The following is a 26,678-nucleotide window of genomic DNA, read 5'->3' as shown; positions in this document are numbered from 1 at the left end:
ATTGATGTAAAAACCCTGGTAACACCTTAGGTTGGGTAACTAGCCACCGGGTTCGAACTCAGGGCCTTTCAACTGCGATTCTATAGTTCCTAATGTGACTTTTAATCAAGGTTTGACTGCATGTGCAGCTTGTGTTTCTGCATTATAATTTAACTATTACCAGATATAGTCTATGTTATTATTGCACGAGTTTGATTGCATGTACTGAATATATACTGTGTCATACATCTAGCATCTAGGCGCATCTATGCCTGTAAATGTTGTTTGCACCCTAATAAATAAATTATTGCTATTAATTAATCAAACAAGAAGTACTATTGTACAAAATGTCTCGTGATAGTTACGCAAAATGTTGAAGTTGCCTACCTAAGTAGTTTTTATAAGAATTTATATGGGTAAAAATGTGGAGAATAGATTAGCTATGTAAGTTAACTGAATTTCGAACTAAGAATTAGTTGCTTTTCGTCACAAATTATTACTTACCGATTTATGAATACTGATGTTGGCTACTTGTCAAAGCATTTTTCCTATATAATAATAATAATAATAATAATAATAATAATAATAATAATAATAATAATAATAATAATAATAATAATAATAATAATAATAATAATAATAATAATAATAATAATAATAATAATAATAATAATAAGAAGAAGAAGAAGAAGAAGAAGAAGAAGAAGAAGAAGAAGAAGAAAAGCTGTAGAATTTAAAATATCCGAGCTAAAGAGGAGGAGCAACGAACAGTGAGATGAAAATCATTACCTTAAAAAGTAAAGGATATTTTTTACATTATACAATATTTCCCATTCATGAATAAAAATAAATACACAAAGAGGAAAAAAAACACGTTTAGTTGCACCTTGTAAATTTTTCAGAAATTAATTCATCAAGCAAAAACATGCCCTGCTCTTTTTGTCATTATACCACTTCATTTAGCTGGATGGCATTACAATTACAAAGTCACGAAGTTGGACTAAACGTGCTTTTTCCCTAAACTACATGAAGTGGCTTCCCGGTATTATGTTTTGAATAGTGTGTTTTGAATATGTCAATCTAGAGCACCTTCTAAACAATATTACTTAAGATCTAGTGATTGATGGTTACCGTATGTGGCGAGGAAGAGCTTTTAGGTTTTGAAGCCGCGACGTAGGCCAAGTACTGGATAACCTTCTTCGTGTTCTCCGTTTTACCTGCTCCTGACTCACCAGTGCAGAGGATTGACTGATCTTCGCGATCTGAAAAGAACATTACCTCAATTAACATCACACTTAATTAGTCACATTCCGCATTAAAAGCAATCTACTACATTTACTTCAACCAATATTTTTATCACAATTAACTAAATGATTTCATAATATCTCAAACTTTAAATATTCTTATATATTCTATATTAAATACATATATTCTGTAAATATCTCACAACACACTGCAAGTTTTCGAAAGTACACCATTTAATACTTAATGCTATGAAGTAAACGATTTATTAAAAAAAAAAAACTTTCACATAGAGCACTTTTTTTTACTAAATTTCCCTCGTGTCACAGCCGAAAAAGAGCTGTAGCCGTCCGGATGATTAAGTTCGATACCCTTACTTGAAGTACTTCTCAATTACTTTGCATAACATAAAAAATTCAGTTTCTTAATCAAGATCGAACCTGAAAAATATGAATCGAAGACATGTAAACTAAACATTCAGTTACATCTGTTACCAGTGATGTAAAGGGGGGCAAGGAAAGAACGGGGCTCGTGCCTTGGGCGCCGGATTGAGGAGAGCAAAACTGGGCAAATATTTTCACTATAAGGCAAGGAAAGGAGTTTTTGCAAACTAAAGGTAATAAAAAAAAAATACCTCAGAAACTTAACACGGCAACGACTCGACGACAATAAGGCGACAACGGCAACTTTAGGATCATATCCATAGCTATCTTTTGAGGACATTGTAAAAACCTTTGCAGTCGAAAGAGCCCACAAGATTAAATTTTAGTTCCAGCTTTGTGTGTTTTCATTTAACTTACATCGATTTAAGAGATTTGTGAAATGTCCGAATCAGGAGCGTCATTTCAGATTTTGCTTGGGGGGGCAAGACCCCCTTGATATAAGTAAAATTTCGCGTTTTGCACTGATTTACTACTATTCTATTGATAAAATCTATATACATCTCAAACTCAGGGGGGGGGCAAATCCCTGCCCCCCTAAAGGACGCCCCTGGTCCGAATATAATACTCAAGACAACATCTTGATTGTTTTGTCATAATTAAACATTCAATTCTAAAGCAAGAGACTATTGAAATTCTATGCATATGCACATCCCGATGTAATTACAAAAACATTGTAATTTGCAGTTATCATCATAAGACTATAAGAATATATCAAGCGTGCTACTCTCAGATTAGTTGGTAATCAAATACTAATTAGTTTGTTTTATCTTGTACTAAAAAATAAACTATCTACTGTAATTTTGAAATCAATCTTTACCACTGGAAGGAAAAATGGAAAATGCCAATATCAGGTGTAATCGGGGAACATTTTGGTTTCGTCAGGAGGCGGGTTCTTGCCCCGGGCGTTAACTAGCTTGGTTGCGTCGTTGTTACTCACTAATAACTTGTACTCTTATTTCATTATCGACACAAGACTGATTAGTACAATTCCCATATATACTTGAGAGATGAAGGAAGCAAGTACTTGATTATTCTAGAGGTGGAATTACAGTGAATTTGAAAGAAATTGTGCGGCTGGGCTGAGGATCAAACACAGTTCTCTGGGTTACCTTCCCAATGTGTTACGTCTTCTCAGTTACCCTGGTTTCCTTTATTTCGAAAGGATATAAAGGGTGATAGGAGGTAATCTCAGCCCATTTTTGGTAGCGAATGAGAACGTCATGTTATAGATTTTTTATGGAAAAAGTGGAAAGTGTTTCCAATTATGAAAGATCGTCATACTCAAGAAAATAAAAGGGAAAAATGTTGTTATGAGATACCGCCCTTAAATAAACTACTTGAAATTTTTAAATTGAAATTATGCAAAGTTAGAGAAAAGTTATCCTGATATTTTGTTTTGCTGTCTCACTTGAAATGGAACAGCCAATCAAATCACGAACTCTTCCACATGTGGAATCAAGAGGAAAAGACCAGACTTTTTGAAAAACTAAACCAACTTGATCGTGATGCTACCGAAAGTAGGAAGTAGGTATGCTACTAGAAAGTTCGTCTTTCTATTTTATTACGTCATTGAACAATTACAGTATGGTATTAAAATACGTATATTGTAGGGAGAAAAGTTCATCATCATCATCATCATCATAGGTATTCTGCCTTTATTGGCAGGTCACTTGTCGCAGCTGAGAAGCTTCCATGCTCCACGGTCCTCCGCTAACTTCTTCGTCTTCGCGTATGATCTTTCTGTTTTTATATCATCCATTAATTGTAGTCCCCTCCGCCCACTCCCTCTCTTTCCCGCCACCATACCCTCTAGGACGTCCCTCATAATACAATCTCTTCTTAGGCAATGTCCCAACCAGTTTCTCTTCCTCTTCCTAATAATACCTAAAAGTGTTCTTTTCTCACCCACCATTTCTAACACACTCTCATTCGTTCTGCGCTCGACCCAACTAATTTTTCCAGTCTTCTTCACACCCACATTTCGAAGGCTTCCAGTCGATTTTCATCACTTTTACGTAATGTCCACGTTTCCGCCCCATACAGTACAACACTCCACACGAAGCATTTTATGAGTCTTTTTCTCAACTCTTTCTTCAAGTTCCCACAAAACAGACTTTTCTTCTTCTTAAAGGCTTCTTTCGCCATTCCTATCCTTGCTTTTATTTCACGTTCGCACTTCATGTTATTACTAAGTATACTACCCAGATATCGAAAACTATCCACTTGTTCTACTTTCTCCCTTCCTTCTTTTATATTTGACACAGACCCCTTCGTTTCAATCACCATGGCTTTTGTCTTTCTAACATTTATTTTCATCCCATATTCTTCAAAGCCCCTTCTTATTTTTTCTAACATTTTATTGATTTCCTTTTCAGATTCTGCAACAAGCGCCATATCATCTGCAAATCTTATGCATCTAATCATTCTACCTCCTACCAAAATACCATCATCATCATGTAAACTCTTTTTCACTATATCTTCTAGATAGACATTAAATAGTAAATAGAGAAAAGTTCAAAGGAATTAAAATGCGTCTGTGTTCATCCATTACAAATTTCAAAGAATTCCGTGTACTGGCAGATCAAATATTCTTATTTACTGCTATTAATATTCCACAAATTACTTTTTATTCGAATTTTAATTTTAATTGTAATTCTTGAAAAGTGGAGGGAACGGTTTCATTCTATTTTGAATGTTACAATTTACATAACAGAAAAGATAGCTCTATACAGGATGGGCCGAAAGTCAGTTTTCTCTAAGAGTGAACAAAATAATGGTACTTGTAGAAAGGTAATTTGTATTTATTGCTCAAGAAAGATAACAATAACTACAATCTACCTTCCATGCTTGATCCGTTTTCAATCTTAACTTCTCAATTTGAATACTTAGAATTACATATGGAGTTTCTCTTAGGGGAAACTGACTTCTGGGCCATCCTGTATAAGTTGACGTATATCTTCTTCCTCCTTTTGACACTGTATACACACAGCGTGAGCTTGTTTGCCGCCAAGCCAATCTCTTCCTTTCCCTGTCTATCACACGAGGCATTAAAGCGTGTCGTGGCTAATTGACACCACTTAAAACAGTCAATACTGCCGATGAAATGGGCTTCCTTGCATTGCTAAATTTAATTCAATTAGAGATGCCACACCATCTTCAGTCTCCGGCCTTCCTTCCAGTCCTCCGCCAGCATGTTTTGTACCTCCCCCTTTGAAAAGGGGATCTCTAATTTGGTGAAGACAATGACACTGACGCCTCTTTAAATATACCGATTGAAACATAATGAAACACTACCACGAAGTGGGTAACGAACGATAACCGGCATCATAGAAATAAATTATGGATTTTGAAGTTTCCACTGCTTACAACGTATTACTTACAAAATACTTTTAAAATAAGATGTGAATATGCCTTAAGTTCTCAAAATGTAACCAATAGTTCGAAAGTTATCATCCTACATACAAGGTTTCCTTTCAGGACTTTTCAGCCGATCAGTTTCACGCTTTTTATTTCACTACTTCTTTTATTAAAAGTAATTTTTGTCAATGACACAGAGACTGAAAAGTAATCTGAAATTTAGAAACTAATCGGTCTCGTTTACAAATGCAAATAAATTATCAACAGAAGCCTTCTTGAGACTTAAAAACATACAGCAAAAGTTCATAACGTCACAATTTCGGGCTCAAGACATTTTTTCTATACTGTAGACCAATTTTTGAAAATAACTATTATTGCTTGGTTAGTCAGAGTGAACTTCAGCGCATCTTTCAGCACCGAGGTGTATGACACGTTGATCTATACTTTAACGTATGACCTGAACCACATAAGCTCCCATCGGGAATTGTGCCCGGGTCTTTTGCGCCGAAGATGATATGCTAACCATATAGCACGATGGAACTCTACACCAATTTTTAAATTAAATGAATTCAAGTAGAATAATTAATCTCCTTTCTGGTTCTCACAACTAAAAATCAGTATAAAGTTACTCCTATTAAAATTAAGGGATTTTTTTCTTCCAAAATAACAAGAACACTGAAAACAATGTTGAAATCTGGAAAAAAAAACGCCATACAATACAGAAAAATACAAAAAGATAATGTTTCTGACATATTTTTCAGTTGAGGTATGTCACAATCATGTCATGAAACTGGTTATGTTTTGGAAAATTAATATCAATAATCATAATCTCCCCAAAAATAGATTTAACCCTTCGAAGATTTACGGTACGAATCTGTATCATGGAGTAGTGTTGTGTTTAAACGCTGATTCTCATATAACACGTGCTGAACCCGTTTATTATTATTATTATTATTATGTCAAATAAGCATGAACCAACGAATACCTCAGATGCGTTTTGAAACCGGTTGGTCAACTTGGCGGCGCCAAGTGGGGGCGGAGGGGCGTGATATTTTTAAGGATTTTTTTTTTCTTTTTTTAAATCCGCCCTCAGTTTTCAAGATATCAGATTGAAATTTTGCACACGCATTGTGTAAATGTCTACGTATTTTTCACGAGATTTTCAGATCCCTACTTGAACCCAGGCCCAGGCCAGAGGGGCGCAAAAATTTTCAGAAATTCTTTTTTCGAAAAAAAAAAACTCCCAATTTTTCCCGATTTCCCAGTTTCTGGTGTATAATACTGACAAGCGAGTGGAACCGTTGGAAAGCATGCTCTATGCTGAAAAAATAAAACGAGGTATGAATCATGATCCTACGATAAATAGTAACGAAGCAGCAGCTGTTTCAGTGAAAGTCTAAACTTTACCTCAAAGTGGAAATCCCAATAGGATTAAGAACATAGTAACACATCCTTATACCAAAGTTTCAACTCAACAGCATCTGCCGCTCCGAAGATAAAGAATTAATATTTGTATGTAACTTTGGGGTCCCGGGTTCGATCCCTGCCCCCGGCAAGTGAACTTTGTGGTGGACAAACACCGTGTGCGTGGGTTTCCTCGGGGTTCTCCCATTTCCTCCTACTTTCTTCATTCCACCATTTCATTCATTTTTCATCATTACCGTCTCCCTTAGCCTAACCAGCATAACTTTGGGACGCAAAACTCACTTGGGACGAAGATTTCATTTCATTTTTTTTTCAAACGGTACGAGATTCTCAACAGATTAAAACCCCTTAATTGTTGAACAGTATTATTATTATTATTATTATTACTATTATTATTATTATTAATAATAATAATAATCTAATGAGAATGATCTAAGCTACAAGCCTCTGTTCTTTCTTGAACTTTTTTTCTTTTCCTGTTTCAACAATTTCTGGAGTAAAAAGTAGTATTATATGCTACCAGAAATTTATGTTCATGTTCTAGGATATTAAACACTGATCTGCAATTCATTAACGACTCGACGATCAAATGAAAAAAATGTTGTATAGAAATTCCACTCACGTTTGCACTTCTTTGTAGTTGGTCAATTTTATTTCTATAAAAGGTTTCTCCAAATTAGGCAGCATTCACTGCTACCTTCATAGAAGCCTGAATGGCCTTGCCAATTAAAACAGCTGGAAATAAAGTGAACAGTTTACAAGATACACGGTTGATAAAAACTAATTCTCATCTGGGATTTACAGCGTCAGCAGAAATTCCACTTCGCCGTATTTGGACCAACTGCTGCCTCGACGCAGAAAGTTATCTACCGATACCTCCACTAAAAGTAGTAACTTCAACTACTCGGCGCCAGGTTGTCATTGTGTCTATTAATAATTACTGACGTCTCCTGTCGGGTTATTTGCTCTAACCTTTATACAGCCTATACGTTACTCTATCTGTAAATTTCGAGAAGTTTATCGATCATTTATATCGCTTAAAGCCATTGATTTTAGGACGATATTCTAACCCAAATCGAAGATTTAGGTTCCCTCGTAGCGTTCCCGTCTACCTGGCTTCGATTCCCGGTGGGAACTCATGTAGTGTACGTCCACTTCTCATATAGCCTCCACGCTGAAAAGGGAAATTAAACTCAATCCACGAGTGATCATCATCAGTCCCACCTTCACTTTTCGAAATATTGTACAAAATATGTAATAACACCATTTCTCTGGTAATGAATGATTTGATATCTAGTTAGACTTTATCGTTGATGGTCTTCTTTCTCAAAGAATAAGTTAGTTCGGGCAACTCCGAAAAAGGTACGTGCAATATGAACACTCAAAGGCTTGAGTAGTAATGGCGAACTGCTCTATGGCAGCCAGTATACAGGGTGGGCAGGAAGTCCCTTTATACCTGTGGAGTCGTATTGTGCTCCTTGCAATTTCAAGTTCTGCAGAATGCTTTCTAGACGACCTGCAGGGTGAACGCATCACCGACACACTACCTTCTGCACACGTTTCCTTTCGGGTTGATGCCCGACCAGAACGAGGGGCATCCAGAACACTTCCCACACGAAAAACTTTCTTCTCACACATGATCAAAGTCAGACGATTTGGAGGTTCCTTACCGAACCGTTCACAAAAACTATCAACTGCGGCATGTTTTCGTTGTTGTGCTCCCGTTCATGGACCCACACACTTGCCACTAAGCGCTAAGTCACTGGTATCTGTCATCATTGTTCACCAAACATGGAAAAATGACAGTGAACAGGCACGTGACAATAACGTGAGGGGAACTTTTTGTTACATCAATGATCACATGGAAAGTTCAAATTTTAAATATCTTAACATCTTACGCTTTTATGCGCATTTAGTTCGGGCGTAAAGGGACTTCGTGGTTACCCTGTAGCTTGTAAGTCGTTTCTCTTTTTCTTAAAAAACTACAGATGCAAAATAAATGGAAGCTTTTCGTACCGTTCAGAGCAGCTTTTTTACTCGGAACACTTCCGTTCTCCGAAACAGTTACGGCATCATACAATTAGAGGACGAACTGCACAAGTATCAGCTGGATTTGATTAATTTTACTTTCCTTTTCAGCAACGTGGCAACGGAACAATCGCAGTGAAGACAGTATTAGCTAATGATGAATAGTAGAGCTGAGCAGTTATCATAAATGACATTTTTTTTTTAACGAATTCATGCTTTATTGACATTGAAGAAATATTATTTTCTTGATTTCTTTGGATCGTTTCACTACTTATCCTCATTCCGACTCAAATAATCTGAATAAGATTTACATTAGGCAGAAGATTTTGTTCACTGAATTTTCCTGCTTTCGTCAGGCACACTTCTGCTTAAGCACTACCTACAGATAACATGTTGATTTGTTGATATATTGTTTCTAAGAAAAGGTAAATATATATGATATGATTATAGTAATAGTTATTTTGCTTTTTGTTATTACTTAACAGCCTGACATACTAAAAATAATACAAAATTTATCATTTTTCTTTTTCCTGTTTTTCATAAATGAGAGGAGATAATGAAATTTAACTTACCATAATCATAGATAATGTTATTTTACAATAGAAAATATGAACCTCGAGAATTTTCAGTTTTGCCATCCATAGAAATTACAGTGTTGTCAGAATAACATTTCCCCAAAAATCTAAGTAAAGGCAACGACTAAAGGAACGAAACTCAACTGCATTTGATTACGAATTATGTTGTCTTGGTATCACGTTCAAGTGAATTATTTTTTAAATAATCGTTGTATTTACTTAGTAATAAACAAAACTGTTTTTTTAAGATACAGTTCATCATCATCATAGGTATTCTGCCTTTATTGGCAGGTCACTTGCCGCAGCTGAGAAGCTTCCATGCTCCACGGTCCTCCGCTAACCTTTTCGTCTTCGCGTATGATCTTTCTGTTTTAATATCATCCATTAATTGTAGTCTCCTTCGCCCCCTCCCTCCCTTTCCCGCCACCATACCCTCTAGGACGTCCCTCATGATACAATCTCTTCTTAGGCAATGTCCCAACCAGTTTCTCTTCCTCTTCCTAATAATATCTAAAAGTGTTCTTTTCTCACCCACCATTTCTAACACTCTCTCATTCGTTTTCCGCTCGACCCAACTAACTCTTTCCATTCTTCTCCACACCCACATTTCGAAGGCTTCCAGTCGATTTTCGTCACCCTTACGCAATGTCCACGTTTCCGCCCCATACAGCACAACACTCCACACGAAGTATTTTATGAGTCTTTTTCTCAACTCTTTGTTCAAGGTCCCACAAAACAGACTTTTCTTTCTTTTAAAGGCTTCTTTCGCCATTCCTATCCTTGCTTTTATTTCACGTTCACATTTCATGTCATTACTAAGAACACTACCCAGGTATCGAAAACTATTCACTTGTTCTATTTTCTCCCCTCCTACTTTTATATTTGACACAGACCCCTTTGTTCCAATCACCATGACTTTTGTCTTTCTAACATTTATTTTCATCCCATAATCTTCAAAGCCCTTTCTAATTTTTTCTAACATTTTATTGATTTTCTTTTCAGATTCTGCAACAAGGGCCATATCGTCTGCAAATCTTATGCATCTAATCATTCTACCTCCTACCGAAATGCCATCATCATCATGTAGGCTCTTTTTCACTATCTCTTCTAGATAGACATTAAATAGTGTTGGCGAGAGGCAGCATCCTTGTCGAACTCCCCTTCCAATTGCACTCTCTTCCGTCAGTTCTTCCCCTATCCTAACACTTACTTGTTGGTTCATGTATAAGTTTCTTATGAGTCTTCTATCTTTCCATTCCAACCCTATCTTTGTTAGAACTCCCAACAACAATTCCCAATTCACGCGGTCAAAAGCCTTTTCTAGATCAATAAATACAACATACACCTCTTTCCCTTTTTCTATAAATCTTTCACCGATCACCCTTAATAATCCAATAGCATCTCTTGTGCCCTTGCCTCTTCTGAACCCGAACTGCTCTTCCTCAACATCTTTATTTGTTCTTCCATATAACCTTCTGTTCAGTATTCGGAGCAGAATTTTAGCTGCATGAGATATGAGACTAATAGTTCTATAATCCTCACATCTCTTTGGGTTCGATTTCTTAGCCATCGGTATCATGATCGTTTTCAGAAAGTCTCTTGGCCATTCTCCTGTTTCATATATTTCATTGCATAGTCGCCACAATTCTTTCTTTCCCTTGTCTCCTATATTTTTAATGAATTCAATTTGTATGTTATCTATTCCCGTTGCCTTTCCATTCCTAATCTCGGATATAGCCTTTTCAAACTCATCCCGAAGAATACTAAATCCTTTATCATCCTCGCCTACTTCATTTTCCACTTCAACATTTAGGCTACACGGTCTATCCCTACTCTCATATAAGTCTTCAACGTATTCTTTCCACCTTCCTATGACCTCATTTCTCTCGCTGACTACCTTCCCATTCTTATTTTCTACTGCCATCATGATACTCCCTTGTTTCCTCCGAAATTCCATAGATTTCACCTCCTTGTACATTTCCTCATATTTCCCAACTCTTTCTAATTCTTCTATGTCCTCGCATTTTCTTTTGTAAAACTCTTCCCTCGCTTTGTCTGTTTCTCTTCGTAATTCATTATTTAACTTTCTGTACATCTTTCTGCCCTCTTCTGTATCAACCTGTTTCCACATCTTCCTCTCCCTCATTTTCTGCAACATCTGCTCTGTAACCCATGGTTTCTTAGCAGTTTTGTGTTCGCGGTAACCTACTGCTTCTTCTGCAGCCTGCTGTAAGCAACGTTTAATATGTTCCCACCGTGCGTTACTACCTGCGCCTATCCTTTCCTCGTTTGAACATTTTTCTTCGAATTTTTCAGCGAAAAGATTTCTTATTTCCTCGTTTTTCAACTTTTCAGTATTCAACACTTTGTTACCTAGATGTTTCGCAATCAAATACAATTGAGTTCGTTGCACTAGTCGCTGCCTTAACTTAGATTTTGGGAAATGTTACTGTGGCAACACTGTAATTTCTATGGATGGCAACACTAAAAGTTCTTCAGGGTCATATTTTCTGTTGTACCTAGGTATATGAGTATGAGTAGGGGGAATTAATGGGGATGTCAGCAACGAGGCTATATGTCCCCGTCACGAATTTTCTGTTGTAGAATAGCATTGTGTATGATTGTGGTAAATTGCATTTCATTATCTCCCTTCACTTATGAATAAACAGGCAAAAGATTTTTTTTTTTTAAAGTATGTGAGGCTTTTAACAACCTTCCTTCTTATATGAACACTAGCTGAAATACCCATTCTTCGCATAGGTCAGATAATATATCTATGTAAACAAACTGAACAACGAAAGGGAAAAAAACTCAGTCATTTTCTACTACTTTTACATGCCCCGGTAAATGGCCCCCAGAGACCCTGGTTCGAATTTCGAAAAAAAAACTTCGTCTTGGTCTGGGGCGTGGACCAAGGCACTCGTGACCAAAATTTGGTAACTCTCGATCCACTTGTCTGGTCCCCAGACCGCAAACAGACACAAAAACAAACTATTTTATTTATATTAGATTAAACTTTGAAAGATCGAGTCCATTTGAAAATACTGATCCGTTTACTGACTAATATTCTGTAATTTCTGAAAGAAATTATCATCATTTCATGGAAGAGATTAGCGGAAGAACAAACTGTGTAGTTTCTCAACTTAAGTAAACTGTGCTGTTCCTAAATTTTAGCGCAAACTTTGATTTAGATTTTTCTTTGTCTCTCGTACATTACCGTCCAAAGAATGAACAGAATTATTCCCTTTTGTCCTGATGGGGGAATGCACCCACCTCAAAGATTAATCCGAACCCCTTTTGGCGAAAAGAGGACTGTAGAATACGGTTGCATAACAGAACTTAAACATCCTGCAACAGCAGAACGCAGTCAGTCAGTGCTGGAGGCTTTTACAAGCGAAGCTAATATGCAAACGACATAAACTCCACACGTCACGAATCTTTCTTTTCTCAAAAAAAGAAACAAACAAACAAAAAAGTGTTGAAATGCATTAAGCAGCCGTTAAGACATTTCATCGAGTCAATACGAGTTATAAAATATGCATGACTGCAATCATGAGCAATAAAAGGTTTTGGCCGAGAGGCTGCTCAACATAAACAGCACACAAAATAACATTAACATCGCAGAAACTGGGAAATAGGAGCATTATGCTCTGGAGGTTGCAGTTACATTTACGAGGCGCGCTGAATTTCTGTGAAGCTACAAAATGTGGATTATCATTCAAGTTCTGAGTTAGCGTACTCGAATATGCAAATTCTTTTACTTTTGTACGTTATTGTTTCAACCTGGACACAAAAAAAAAAAAAAAAACTCTATAAAGCCAAGTTTTCAATAAATCAAAATGTCAAGCAGCAATCACATTGTTAGTTTTAGTACCACTGAAAAAGAATGCCATTTGAAATATCAAGATCCAATATTCCAAGGCATCGATTCTCATTGCAATCAATTACATCCAGCTGGTATGACAAATTTCTTCTTCTAAAAGTAAAAACTGAAATAGATATCTTTTATTAAGTACTTCGCACATACTCTACAGCCAATTTCTACTCAATAAACGCCGATAAGGATAAAAGGATTTTAAAAAATGAACCCCACACTAATTTTCTCACTCAACTGTCACATATCAGATTTTGCCATATTTTCGTTGTAGCAGCCTGAAATTCAGTTACGATTAAAAACAAGATTTCTTCGATCATGCCAAACCGTACAGTTAGTAACGAAATATTTATTTCTGAATTAATTCCTTAGAGCTTTCGAAAAGAAGGAAAAAAAAAAAACAGTTCACACAAAATTAACTCTCATGAGTTAACTAGCTTTTATGGAATTTTCTGAGAGAAATGAAATCACACTGGAGTATTCTTGATGAAATACTTATACGTGAAACCTGTACAACTTTGCTGGTTCTGTAACGAATCCAAACTTCAAAGAACGCAAAGCCACAAACTTCGCAGGTCAAGTTCTTCGTCTGATCTTTATCATGACTTACGAATGATGTTCTTAATTACTGTTACAATACGGAATGTTTCTTCAGTAACTCTCAGAATTACATACATAAGTTTTCTGAGATTTATCCGTGGAAATACTCATCGCCAAAAAATTGGAAACTGCTAGTTGCCTGATTCATAGGCAACCATATCAAGAGTTGGACTGTGCGTGTTGTATAACACAGGGGGCGTATGCAATTCCACAGCAGGGATCCCAATTTTTCCTTCCCTCGCCAGTTAATGTAATAATGTCCAAAACTAAATGGGATGTTAATTTCGAAAAGTAACTTCTATGTCATATTGCTCTTGTGAATGCCAAACATCAAGCTGCCATCCCTGACTGAAATGGCATACGTACCAGTTCATTCGACGACACAGGTACCCTCTATGACTGCGATAACACGAAGAACCTCCACAGCGGGATAAACACGTAATTACTGAGTTGTATTTATCAGTATGTGCAGAGCATATCAGCCTAGGGACACACAATGGACCAGAAAACACATGAGATGATGTAATGCGCAGTTGCATTATTAGTAAATTAGAAATAGGGCAAAGTCAACTGGATGTGGTTCGGGACTTGAATGTTCCTCGCATTGTTGTGCCCGACTATAGAATAATTTCCTGGTTGGTGAAAACTTTGAAAGGCAGTATAGTGGAAGTCGTCGACGTGCAATGACGATGTGTAAAAATCGTTATTTGCTCTTAAAATTCCCGACGAAGACAAACAAGCACAGCAGGTACACTAGCTCGATACAGTTCAGCTCCCTCTAGGACCGATGTATCACGTCAAACTGTATACTACCGGCAGTGATACAAATTCACACTGTATACATGCCGATCCGCCAGGTACATTCTCCTCACACAACAGCAGCGCCAGGCACATACATCTACAGTGGTGTGTATATTACACAATGGTTCAGAGAATAGTGAGGTAGTGTACTCTTTCGTGACGAATCACGATTCAGTTTGGAGAGTGATCCTCGCCGTCTGTTTGGAGGCCATCAGAAATACCTTATTACCAACAAAATGTTGCTGAAACACTCTTGATGTCACGGTATGAGGATGCATGATGTTAATGGGCCCGAACACACTTCGTGTGTTCCAGCAACGAAGGGAAACAGATGAAGATCTACAAGAAGCTCATCCTTGAACAGTCTGTCCGACTGTTTCGTGGTGTATATGGTCCTGAAGTTCGTTTTATGGGTGGTAATGCACGTCCACATAGGGGACAGTTGGTTGAGGATTATCTGCAGCATGATGACATCAAAAGTTTCGAGGTCAGTGCGGTCACCGGACTTCGATCCCATTAAGCGTACATGGGATGTCATCGCAACCTTAACATCTCCACCACAGTAAATTGCTGACCTGTGCAGGGTGCTCGTGCAAGAGTAATGTGTTTTACCCAGGAGCTGACTGATGGTCTATCTAGTACAAGGATGCAAATAACCACTCGCCCGAGGCGAGTGGTTCATCCGTGCTGGCGAGTATTTAATATCATACCGAAGGTAAGTAAAGGATTTCTATTGTGGAATGTGGGCTAGTAGCTTTTTTCTTGGGCGAGTAAAATTGTGTTCCTTATTTGCATCTCTGATCTAGTAAGTCGTAGTATGGGTGCACGCTCTGCATCTTGCATTGCCGTTCACGGTAATCACATCCCGTATTGAACATTTCTGCCATATAGTAATAATAATAATAATAATAATAATAATAATAATAATAATAATAATAATAATAATAATAATAATAATAATAATAATAATAATGACCAACAGATTGTTACCCACATGACGTGAGTGTATTCAGTCACACATTTCAGTGTTATTGCAAGCATCTGTTTTATCTACGCTTCTGAGCGAGTAGAAACATTTTCGTTCTAGTTGTTCGTGATTCTTACTATTATCAGCACATTTTCTTCAAGTTTTGGACATAAGTGTTTATAGAACGTTACAGCCACTTTGAGTAGAATCAAGGTAACGGAAACTATTTTCTTTTTTAATTCAGGTTCTGGAACCTAATAAACTTTTTAATTAGATGTGTTTTGGAAAAAGAATGAAAATACTCTCGACGTATCACTTCTACCCATAAAACCGAAAGTTATTATTCGGTATTTCGACAAGAGAACCGAAATACAATGTGACAATGACCATTTCACATTTGATACCTGGTAAGTCGAGGGAACCACTTACATTGGTTATTACAAAGCCTCCGCTCCTAGGAGAGTGGCATACGTCTTCTTGCTTCCGTTGTCGAGATGTAGTACTCCTGGCGCGTTTGTCTATTGGACACACTCATCTGACGCATAGTTATTTGTTGCGTGTTTGGAACCGTCCTTATTGTGAGGAGTGTATTGTTCCACTGAGTATTCAGCTCATTCTTGTTGAATGTCCTGAATACTCAGATCTCAGAGATCACAGACCACCTTCTACACTTACCCGTGACTTGGGGGATAATTTTCGTTTTGTTGGCCGGGTACTTCAATTTATATCTGAATCTAAGATAGTCCACGTTCTCTAAGTTTTCTTTAGTGTGTTTTATTGCTGCTTGTCTTTTATCTCCCTTCTACCTTTTTTTATTTCTACTACATTTATTGTTATTTATTTTATTCTATTTATTGTTATCTTGTTTTTAAGCTTTTCCTTTTATTTTAGCAGAACTTTTGTTCCTTTTCCGTATTTTTAACGATTTTGATTTGCAGTCCGTGTTGGAGCAGTTTCAATAGTGACGGAGACACAACAGGCCCGTATCCAGAGGGGGTCTAGGGGGGCCGGGCCTCCCCCTAAATTTTGCTGGCCCCCTCTAAAATGTTCACGGTAGGCTTGAAAATGAACTATAATATGGGATGAACTAATATTTTTGGATCGCCCCCCCTTCTAACTTCCACCGGGCCCCTCTACATTTTTGGGCTGGCTACGGGCCTGGAACAACCACACCGCTGACGTCCCCATTAACTCCTAATCAATCAATCAAAAACTTTAATTTCGCTCCCATTCAATATAATTTCGGTTCTAGAACCAGCAGGAAATTTGACTCTGGAACAGATCAAAACAGTCTTTTCTTTCCTTCTTTTCTGCTTCAGAAAATCTTCACCGGTTCACTGTCCGGAATATCTCTCTTTTTCGATTCCAAAACCGAAACCAGTATAGCCCATTTAGTCTATGAGTTCGGTCACCGTTAAAAATTCTGGTAAAATGTCAGTTATCAATTTTTGGTCACCATCGTTTACCCTATTTTGACATGGATATCAACCCTCCTTTATGGAAAAGAAAAATCTCACGTCCTATAAACTATGTCACCCTTGTAAATCTTGGACAAAGGAAATATGGAGGAAACACACCAAAAAGAAAATTTACCATAAATGATAAAACGTTTAAACTCGTTGATATTTTTGATCTCATATAAAAGACTTTCCTCAACCGTATCGTCGCTCAACAAAATTTTAGCTAGAGGCTCCATCGTCCAAAGGAAAGCTATCTGTGCCAATGACGTTATGTCTTCCGCTACTGATGGTCAAAAGTATTGTTTCGACTTGCTCTGTTCATTTTTATCGTTCTGTGGTGGCAACTATATAGTCCTGATACAATGTATCTCCCATTTCCAAATCCGCATAACTGAACTGTCACCTATAACGTCCGAACAGGTATTCAGAACAATTTTTTTTATTCCTCTCAGGGATTAAATTTAGGGAATTCTCGAGGAGCTGAGTCCCCGTACTAATTTTATAAGGGCTACCACGAAATCTCTGTCAAAACTGCACGCCATCGCTCAGTGATTCAGAGCCCACTAAAACCAGCCCTCAAAAAAAGTAGTAAATGATCAAAAGTGTTGAAGGTTACATGCTTCTGAAAGGCAATAATAGGTGCTAGTGTTGTGTGTGATATCCGTGCGGAAATGAGTTAGTGTTTTATATAATTAAAAAAAAAAATTAGTGCAATGTTGCAAAGATTTCTTGCGTAATATAATGTCTTTGGACATTAGTCGTTCCACGCAGGGACGGATCCAGGGGGAGCGATCGTCTTACCAGAAGAGGAATCTTTTTCTTATTTTATATATAAATAAAACCCATCCCAGACTTTGGAGCTCTTAAAAGTACCTCTAAGTAGCAGCACTACAACCCACCGCCCCCCTCTCTTCAGAAGTCCGTCCTGGATCCGCCCCCTGGTACGCGTATATGTTTGAAAATGGCCCATAATGTCATATACTTCCAAGAAGGTTGTAATACAAAGGACTGTGTAATGGATTTGTTTAGTTCACATATTTTTAGTGTTAATCCTCATCAAACCGTATCAAACTGATTTGTTGTGGAAGATATAGCTGACTACTTTCCTTTCCAAGTAGAAGAAGTGATTCTTTCTCCTTTTTGCATTATTTGATTTTACAGAGAGAATGTTGGTATCATATGTTGAAACAAATTACAAATTTCGGACAATTTTAGTAACCATTATACCAGAAGAATTGTTTTTGCTTTTCTTGAAGAAATGCCGTACCAAACTATGATATGACGCCTTCTGCAGGTAATTCAGAAACGAAGTCAGTAGGGACAAGAGACGTAGGGAACGTCATCGTCACGCTTAAACATAATCAATATGAAATTTAAAACGAATGCTTTCTCAAAAATGCGAAAGAGCTTTTGAGTTACACATCCCTGATCACGGACGACAATAAGAAAACAGAAAATACGACGTTTCTTTGTGTTCATGAAGAGGTCGTATATTCGACTAATTTTATCTAGTTTTTTTTCATGTATTCACTTACACAGAACGCACAATAATCGATGAGCTGTTTGTTGGAGGAAAGCAGGAGATCCAGAAATTAACTCTCCCATTCTTTTCCAATGAAATGATAGTGGCTCATCCGATCGCAACGGAATCATGTGGCGTCCATTCATCCATGAGTTCTCTTTGAAGAGAATGCTGAGACAGCAACAGCCAGCCAGCCACCTCCTGCGATTCAGATAGACAGCCACTATTTCCCAACAGACATCTCTTTCATATTTTCACGTTTGCATTCTATGACAAGTATTTTAAACATTTAATGTATTTCACAAATCTGTTTACTGTATGACGTAACTATTCTTACAAGCGATCTTCTTACCCGTTAACTGCTGCACATTCCGGTAACAAACAGTTTTCTTAACATACAGAAATTGTGTTATCAATACTAAACACAATCAAAAATAAAAACCAGTTGAGAATAATAGATACAAGCTTTATACCAATTGTTCTATGTACTTTATTATTAAATAATTCTTGTAATGTGCGTATCCATTTATAATTTCCTTGAGTACTAAATTTCCCCCCACATGTTTTGTTTAAGAGCTCTGTTAGGACGTTCTACGATTTGTTGTTTTACAAAGATACATGCTCAAAACGGGGGACTCAAAATTTAAAAATTCCCAAAATATCATCTCTCTATGACTTATGGTTCCCGAGATATGGCTTTTTATATCTTCCGAAATCGGAACTTTTTGGGCACTGTTTCGGGAACGGTAAGAGTGACTATCTCTTCTTTTAAATAGTTTTCGATGCTTTATCAAATCGAGGGCTCAAAATTGGAAGAAAAAAAATCCCAAATAACAGACACACACAGAGAATGAGAGAGGATTCAGTAACGAACTTTTAAAGAAAAGCACCCAACAAAGCATTAATCTAATTGTCACTACTGTTAAGAAACGCGAAGGTTCCTCGCAGCAGAAACAAACTCCTTTATTGGATCGTGAGGTGGTTCAAGGATCCAAAATGAGACCCTGAAGGGAACACAGTAGGGTTCGAACACCTACCTGGACTTCCTTTTAACTCAACACAGATTATTCAGGTTTCACACTGAAATTCTGATGTTTACATCTCCGAACTCCTGTAAGTAAATAAATTTTCCGTTATCTGCGAACACTTATTATTTATGGTTAGGTTTAGAAAAAAAAAAATAATCGGCCACCAATATTTCCATAGCCGTCCAAAGCTACCGCCTTTATTTTTTGATACAGTATAAGCTTACTTTCTTACAGTAAATCCTTATTATGAACCCAACTTTCTATATTTGAAATACAATGAAACAGAAGTACCAAACAATAATATCTCGGCATTCTGAATATTGAGTTCTGGAATAGTCTGGGTTCTAGCTGCCCCGCCCCCAGTTTTTACCTTCTAGATCCGCCACTGATTCGAGGTAAGTACGTGGAGGAAATTGAACCCGGGTACGTCAAGTATTGGAGAAGGACGACAAACAAAAACCAATCCATTTTGGTCATAACAATGAACATGGAGAATACTTCGTCATTCGCATTAACACTACTATATAGAAGGACTCTCTCACACATAACTACATAAAATATACTCGTAGTTTTACGTTCCACGATTATGACCGGAACGCTAAAGGAGGCATGTGATTAATGACAACAAATGCTTACGTAATAATTGATAGAATCACACTGTGAGAGGGAACGACAGAATATCGAGAAAATCTATGAACATCATGTCAACCATAAAACCCCCATGGCCTGGAATCGAACCAGTGATGAACTAAACGAAGTTCTGCACCTCCATTAAACAGTAACCGCTGAGGATCCACATTCAACTGTCACATTCAAACGTATAATCTTGATAAAAATGAGATTAACAAACGGATGACTTCAAAAAAGAATATAGTATTACCAGGCCGCAAAATTTCTGGTCGCCAGGTCGCCATTGGCGACTAGAAATTTAGAGCTGGCGACCAGTGTTCAGTAGGAATAGTTTTTGTCAACTCGCAGGGCTGCGCAGTTTGTTTCGCACGAAAATAATTGTCACTGAGTGAAAGAAAACATAGAATGTGAAGTCTTCACAATGGACACGGACTGCATTACACAAACGTGAAGTCTTACGATAAGATATTTTTTAATGAATTATCTGAATTATCCAATTCAAAATTAATTATCCTGAATCTAATTTTCTGATTTTGAAATTGTATGCCCTGATTTAATCTCTTTCTTTGTCAAACCAAAGGCCGTCGGAGGGGGGGAGGGGACCTCTCATTATTTGTACGTGAGAGATAATGGCAACCATCATTTTTGGATTGGCGAGTGCGCCTGACAAATTTTGCGCCCTGGTATACCGAATTTCCCGATGACTGAACAGCATAAAAAAATAAAGCTGGAACATTTACAATGGGCCGACCGTCGGTTTATCGGCCTACCAGCTGGGCAGTCAGGGATCGACCCTTGGTGGGGATCGAAGTTTTCTTTTTCTATCCGCATTGCAATGCAGCTTTGTGAAATGGGCAACCTGGGGTAGTAACCAGCAACTAAAAAACGGCGCCAATAATTTTACTTACGACTACGATTAGCACTGCGCGTAAGAGTTCAACAGAAGATCGAATGGAAAAATTCTGCTTCTACAGCGATGAACTTTCGAGTTTTTAAAACCAAAGAGTCAATTAATCGTTTGGTGTACTTTCATTTTTTTTCTTCAACTATTTCGCGATCGTATACAATTCAATATATGAATACAATCAGTGTTATTAATCACATGAAACTACGAGAAAAGAGTTTCACTAGATTGCACGGCCAACCAGCTTTGTCATTCTAATAGTGGAGTGAGAAAGAAAGAAAAAAAAAACTAATGTAAAAATGCACGTGAGGACGATTCTGAAACTGAATCAAGCTCTGTCCCATTTTATGAGAAAAGTTTCAGCGTCGTTCTGTTTATAAAATTAGATTCAACTGCACCATCGTAACTTTCACACACCTATTGAAATAGACGCAACAAACGCCCCTGTGTGACACAAACAGCGCTGCAAACATATTTAGTGTCTACGGAATATTTTAATAAGCCGTTTCTACCGTTGCCATATGCAAAGTGCAATTCCTGAACATCTTGAAGTAGGCTAATCAATTTCTCGTTTGTTGTATCTGGCATATGAGAATACTTTCATCAGGAGAGGAAATGTGGCGTAGCAGAGAGATAGATAGATCTCGTGCTGACGTCAAAGGAGAGAGAAGAAGGTCCAAGTTTGGCATTGACAGAGCCCTCCGACCAAACAAGGAAGCCTCCCAACCAGACCCTGCTCTGGCTTTCTACGTTTGGTGGTCACCAAAGGAACACACACATCCTGCTTGTTCAGCGAATTGATGTAAACGAATACTTATTATTTATACTACTTCAGAACTGTTCACAGTGAGAATCTCAGTTTCCAAATTTTCTTACAATTTTAACTGTTTTGCACATTAAATTGTCTAATAATTATAGACGTTATGACAAATTACTGTATGTTTTAACGACACCCCTTTGATGTAGTAGCCCACAATTTCTCGTTCGCAAGGAAAAAGGAACAGAAAAATGGAAGGGAGAATCTTAAACAGGTGTCTGAACAGCAGCTATGGCCTCAAGAGTTCTCTTTAACAACGAATTATCAATAATTTAAACATTAGTTTAAAATCATCTGAATCATTCCCACTAACTCAGATTTCAAACTAGCTAGTAACGACTTCTAATATATGGTTGTGACTTATCTGATCATTTTCTTGCTCAGGTTACGAATCAAACTGGTCTTTTTTTTAAAGATTTCCCATTTTTTTTCGACCTAACCTAACCTAACCCAACCTAACCTAGTTTTAAAAAAATATCATTTAAGAATTTTATTTCGCAAATTAACGTTATTTACATTATTATTATTATTAGTAGTAGTAGTAATAATAATAATAATAATAATAATAATAATAATAATTATTATTATTATTATTATTATTATTATTATTATTATTATTATTATTATTATTATTTTTACAATGTTAGCTAATTGAGCTCGGTCTGTATCCCGTTTAGTACAAGAGTTTTATAAATGTTAAAAAGAGTGAATTTCTAAAAATATACTGCTACAGTACTTTAAAAACCTTTCCCGGTGGCTTGTGCGAGCACTTTTTGTATACGGGATCCTTTGTTCAAGTCCCGGTAAGAGAACACCGGACACATGAGCCTACGGCGGTTTGGATTCCACCTTAAAATACACATCTACCACAGCTCATATTTACCCTTGCTAGTGAAAAGAGACGCTAAACTTCAACACACAACAACAATATTAAATTTTAACAGCTTTCGGAGACTTCTCTAAGCAATAATTTAGATCCTTTTCACTGCGTATATGTCACAGATGATGATTACTGACCAAAATTATGGAACAGCGTATTCCGTAGTACACGGATGTCATAGAAGGCATTTAAATTAAAATACTGGGAAGGTAGCGCTGCCAACAAAATGTCATACTTGATCATCTAGTGCAGAGTCTTGTAATTCCTTGTGCTTCAGAATTAATAGTAGACTATATGTTAACTACTACACAAAGAATTCCTGTTATGCTTTATGAACTGGAAGAACGTTTTTCACAAATGAAAAATCATTAATGGTTCTAAGATATTACATAACAGACAGTACAGTGATAATTTGCTAAGTTTCATGTAACAAGAAGTTAACGAAAGACTTCGCTTTCATTAAATAATATTGATGAATAATTGCTCCATTGATAATGGATATGACTAAAGTACTATGGGCACTTGATAAGACTGTTGTTATATCGTATCCACTTTTACAATATACAGCGTTTGTCCGTTGAGACTGACCGCCACGCGGCGAGGGATTTATGGTTGGGTCTAAGTTAAGCAACGCACCGTGCGGTAGTCGCATAAGAGCTCTAACGCAGTGAGGATCACGCACGGCGCAAAAGCTGTTATTTCAGTTTTTGTCACTCCAGGACGAACCATCAACGCCGTTTTCTACAAGGAAGTCCTTGCTCGCCTTCACAGAGCCGTCAGACGGAAGCGACCGAAGATTGCCGATCGCTGGAAGTTTCACCACGACAATCCTTCAGCGCACATCGCCTTCACTGTGACCTACCTGGCCCGGATAGGGGTTGCAATCTTGCCACAGCCACCGTACAACCCCGATATAAGCCTACCAGATATTTTTCTGTTCCCAAAATCAACAACAGCCTGAAAGCTCACCGTTTCGACGACGTTCCCTCATCTAACGGGCTGTCAAAGAGCCTCTGAAATAAGTTACGGTAACTGACTTCCAGAGAGTCTCTGTAGCATAGGATCGCGTTGGTAACGATGTATCGATGCCCAAGGAGACTAATTTGAAGAATTCTGACAATATGTATCGATAGGGTCAATAAATTATTTTTACCAGATCCAGTCTCATTGCTTTACGGACAAACTCTCTACAGTTTGAGAGACAAATTACAGTTCAGAGGTCAGAATAATGTTCCTTCCAATTTGCGCTATTTACTTGCTGTGTAAAGAGTTCTTTACTATGCGCTGCTGCCACTTCGGTGTTGTGGAGGAGGTTTAAAATTGTATATATATATATATATATATATATATATATATATATATATATATATATATATATATATATATATATATATATATATATATATATATATATATATATATATAACAAAACGTCCCTCACTCAGAGATCTCAATAAGTTATCGCATGTGTGGCAACTTGGCACTAAAATTTCCCAAATAGTGGCCTACTGGTAACAGAAACCACAATTCTAGTGGAGGTGCGTACGCAACTGGTAGTTTACATTGTCAAACAAGTATATAAAGAAAGTTTTGAAGATGCAAGTAAAGAAGATAAGAAGAGTAATAAAGTGAAGATAGTACAAGATTTCTAAGTTGTTATTAACCCTGATCTCTCTGCTATCTTGTGACATTCTATATAATTTCAATAAGCAAAGAAGAACTAGAACTGTACAACAAACCATCTTCCAGAAACGTAGAATTTTCGCCATGTGACAGTACATATCACTTCTAGAAAGGCTGTTGGATATTGTGATCCATCTTATCATCTCTGAAAACTTTTTTTTTCTAATGTTTCTCGAAGTTTAGCTTCAGTGCAGACGACCACCCCTTTCGATGGTGAATAATTGTTGTAGTTCAACGTGATAGAGCATTCATTGCCCTGTGTGTGCGTTAGAGAAGACTCATTGTGTTTGTCAACTTGGCACAATGGCAATGCGACACAGTCCATTTCACAACAGAGATTACAATGGTTGTTTCTCCTGCCAATGGTTATTTCACGGAGCAGCTCGATACTGTATTTACAACAAGTCGTCAAACGAACATTATCAGTGGCTTTACTCGCGCGACCTTAGGCCCTGCCCTTGTGATTGGCTAAAGACTAATACACTATTAAGTGTAACTTTTATGTTACACGGTTGTTACGCGCTTCTTTTCCTCTGCTCGTACTTACTCAAAATTACAAGCAACACAGTTTCGCTTCATGTTAGGACACAAGAAATTCTTCCAAGCTACAGTATTTTAAAGATTTGGAGAATGGATTTGGTAGATCTCTTAAACCTGTGATTCTCCAGTTCTAGCTGCTAACTTACGATATATTAAACAGATTTAGGAATTAGATTTCTGGCTTTCGCCATCTATGGCCATGTTCGTCTGTCACGTATGACGGGTGACGTACCTCGGCGATCACACTATCCGAGGACAGAAATGAGAGAAAACGGCCTGGGACTTATGTTAGGTACTATCCCACCATTTCCCTCGTGTGAATGAGAAAAACTCACAATGCTTTCACACTTTTCCGACAGTGTCCCCACCGAGAATCGAACCCGGGACCACTCGCACATTGTGCGAAGAGAATTTTGAGGATTGTGAACTGATAGCGTCAATCTAACAAGGAAGAGTCACGCAGTGGCTCCGCTGAGATCCGAACGAGACAAATGTGTTTTCATTTGATATGTTATAACTAGATGGATCTCAAAGTTATACGTGCCACCGAGCGGAATATCGTGAGTTACAACATATTTTGTAATGTAAGAACTACAAAGCTGGCAGAATATTTTGACCGAATCATTTGTTCGGGAACGGTTGGGTAAATGGAAAAGTCGGATAATATGTATCCCGTCATTTTCAAGAACACACTTTTTCGGATAAAAAAGTTTGCCCAGGATCCTCGCAGGGTCCCACACGGGGTCCAACTCAAACTTTTCAAATGACAAGAGGGATTAAGTAGCACATCGTTTGAAAGCTGTTGCAAAATGAAAGAAGATGCAGCAAGTCTCGACTCTCTACGACAACCCTGTGCAAAATAGCGGAGGGTCAAAATGTAAACAAAAACTTAATTGAAAAGTCAATGGTCACCCCTATAAATCGGAAACGGTGAGAAATGTGAAAATAGGAAAGGAAGTGTGGCATTATTTTCAAAGTACAACAATTTAAGGTAAAACGTCTTGTCCCAGGGTCCCCACATGGTCCCAGGTGGGGTCCAACTAAAAAGTTTCAAATGGCAAGTGGGGTTAAGTAGCTCATCGTTTGCAAGATATTGTTAAATGAAAGTAGATGGATCAAGTCTCTACTCTCTACGAGAACTCTGTCCAAAATTGCGGCGGGTCAAAAAGTAATCAAAAGCTTATTTGATAAACTATAGCCACCTCGAATCCAAGATGGCCGGTTAAAACTTATGTCGTTCATAACAGTACAAATTTAAATCTCTATTTTTCTCTATTATATATTTAGAAACAGTAGGAAGATTAAAGAACAATTGAATTTCGATTCACCTCAACTATAATTTCATTCGGTTACAACACATATATGTTTTGTTTGGTTCCCTCGCCATCATTTACTTTAATATAACGAATATGCGATGAACACACAACTCTGACTTCCTCTAATTGTGTCATACGTAGTTCATGCATAAAGGACTTGCTGCACCAGTAGGTGGGTGGCTCTATTGTAATTCGTAACTGCGTATTCGTGGCGGTTACATTTGTATGTCATTCGTTGGTTTGATCACAATACTCCAAGCAATACCAAATATACAAAAAAAATCATTTGCAAGATTGGCGAGTAGTACCAAACCATGTGTAAGTCATTTCAGTACTTCGAGTTGCGCCAAACTTTGTTGGTTTAATTACAGTATTCCAAGAAATAACATATTTATATACAAACTCATTTTTCACGCTGGCAGCCATATTGGATTACCTCCAACACCAGTGGTTTGAGCTGGACACGCGTTCGATACATACTACGGCATTTTGAACTCAAGACGTTTCGTTTTTGAACATTTCGCATCTTTTCGTCATCCACTGATCAACATTCATGCCAAATTTGGTTTTCCTAGCTTCAGCAGTTTGGTATGCCTATCCTTTCGAT

The 26,678-nt window shown here is 37.4% G+C and overlaps 1 protein-coding gene across 3 annotated transcripts in view; it reads right to left on the bottom strand.

The window, feature by feature from the left end:
* Nucleotides 1-26,678, bottom strand: part of zip (myosin heavy chain 10) — a 299,777-nt gene that overhangs the window by 140,266 nt on the left and 132,833 nt on the right. For all 3 annotated transcript variants that reach the window (XM_081732288.1, XM_081732289.1, XM_081732290.1), the window contains exon 3: nucleotides 1,111-1,241. In XM_081732288.1, coding sequence (XP_081588414.1) covers nucleotides 1,111-1,241 — 131 coding nt within the window. The remainder of the gene's footprint in view (nucleotides 1-1,110; nucleotides 1,242-26,678) is intronic.

The sequence above is a fragment of the Thermobia domestica genome, chromosome 11, assembly GCF_964235325.1.
Source record: "Thermobia domestica chromosome 11, izTheDome1.hap1.1, whole genome shotgun sequence".
Lineage (NCBI taxonomy): Eukaryota > Metazoa > Arthropoda > Insecta > Zygentoma > Lepismatidae > Thermobia > Thermobia domestica.
The sequence above is the reverse complement of the archived record's forward strand: the minus strand, read 5'-3'. Positions and strand labels throughout refer to the sequence as shown.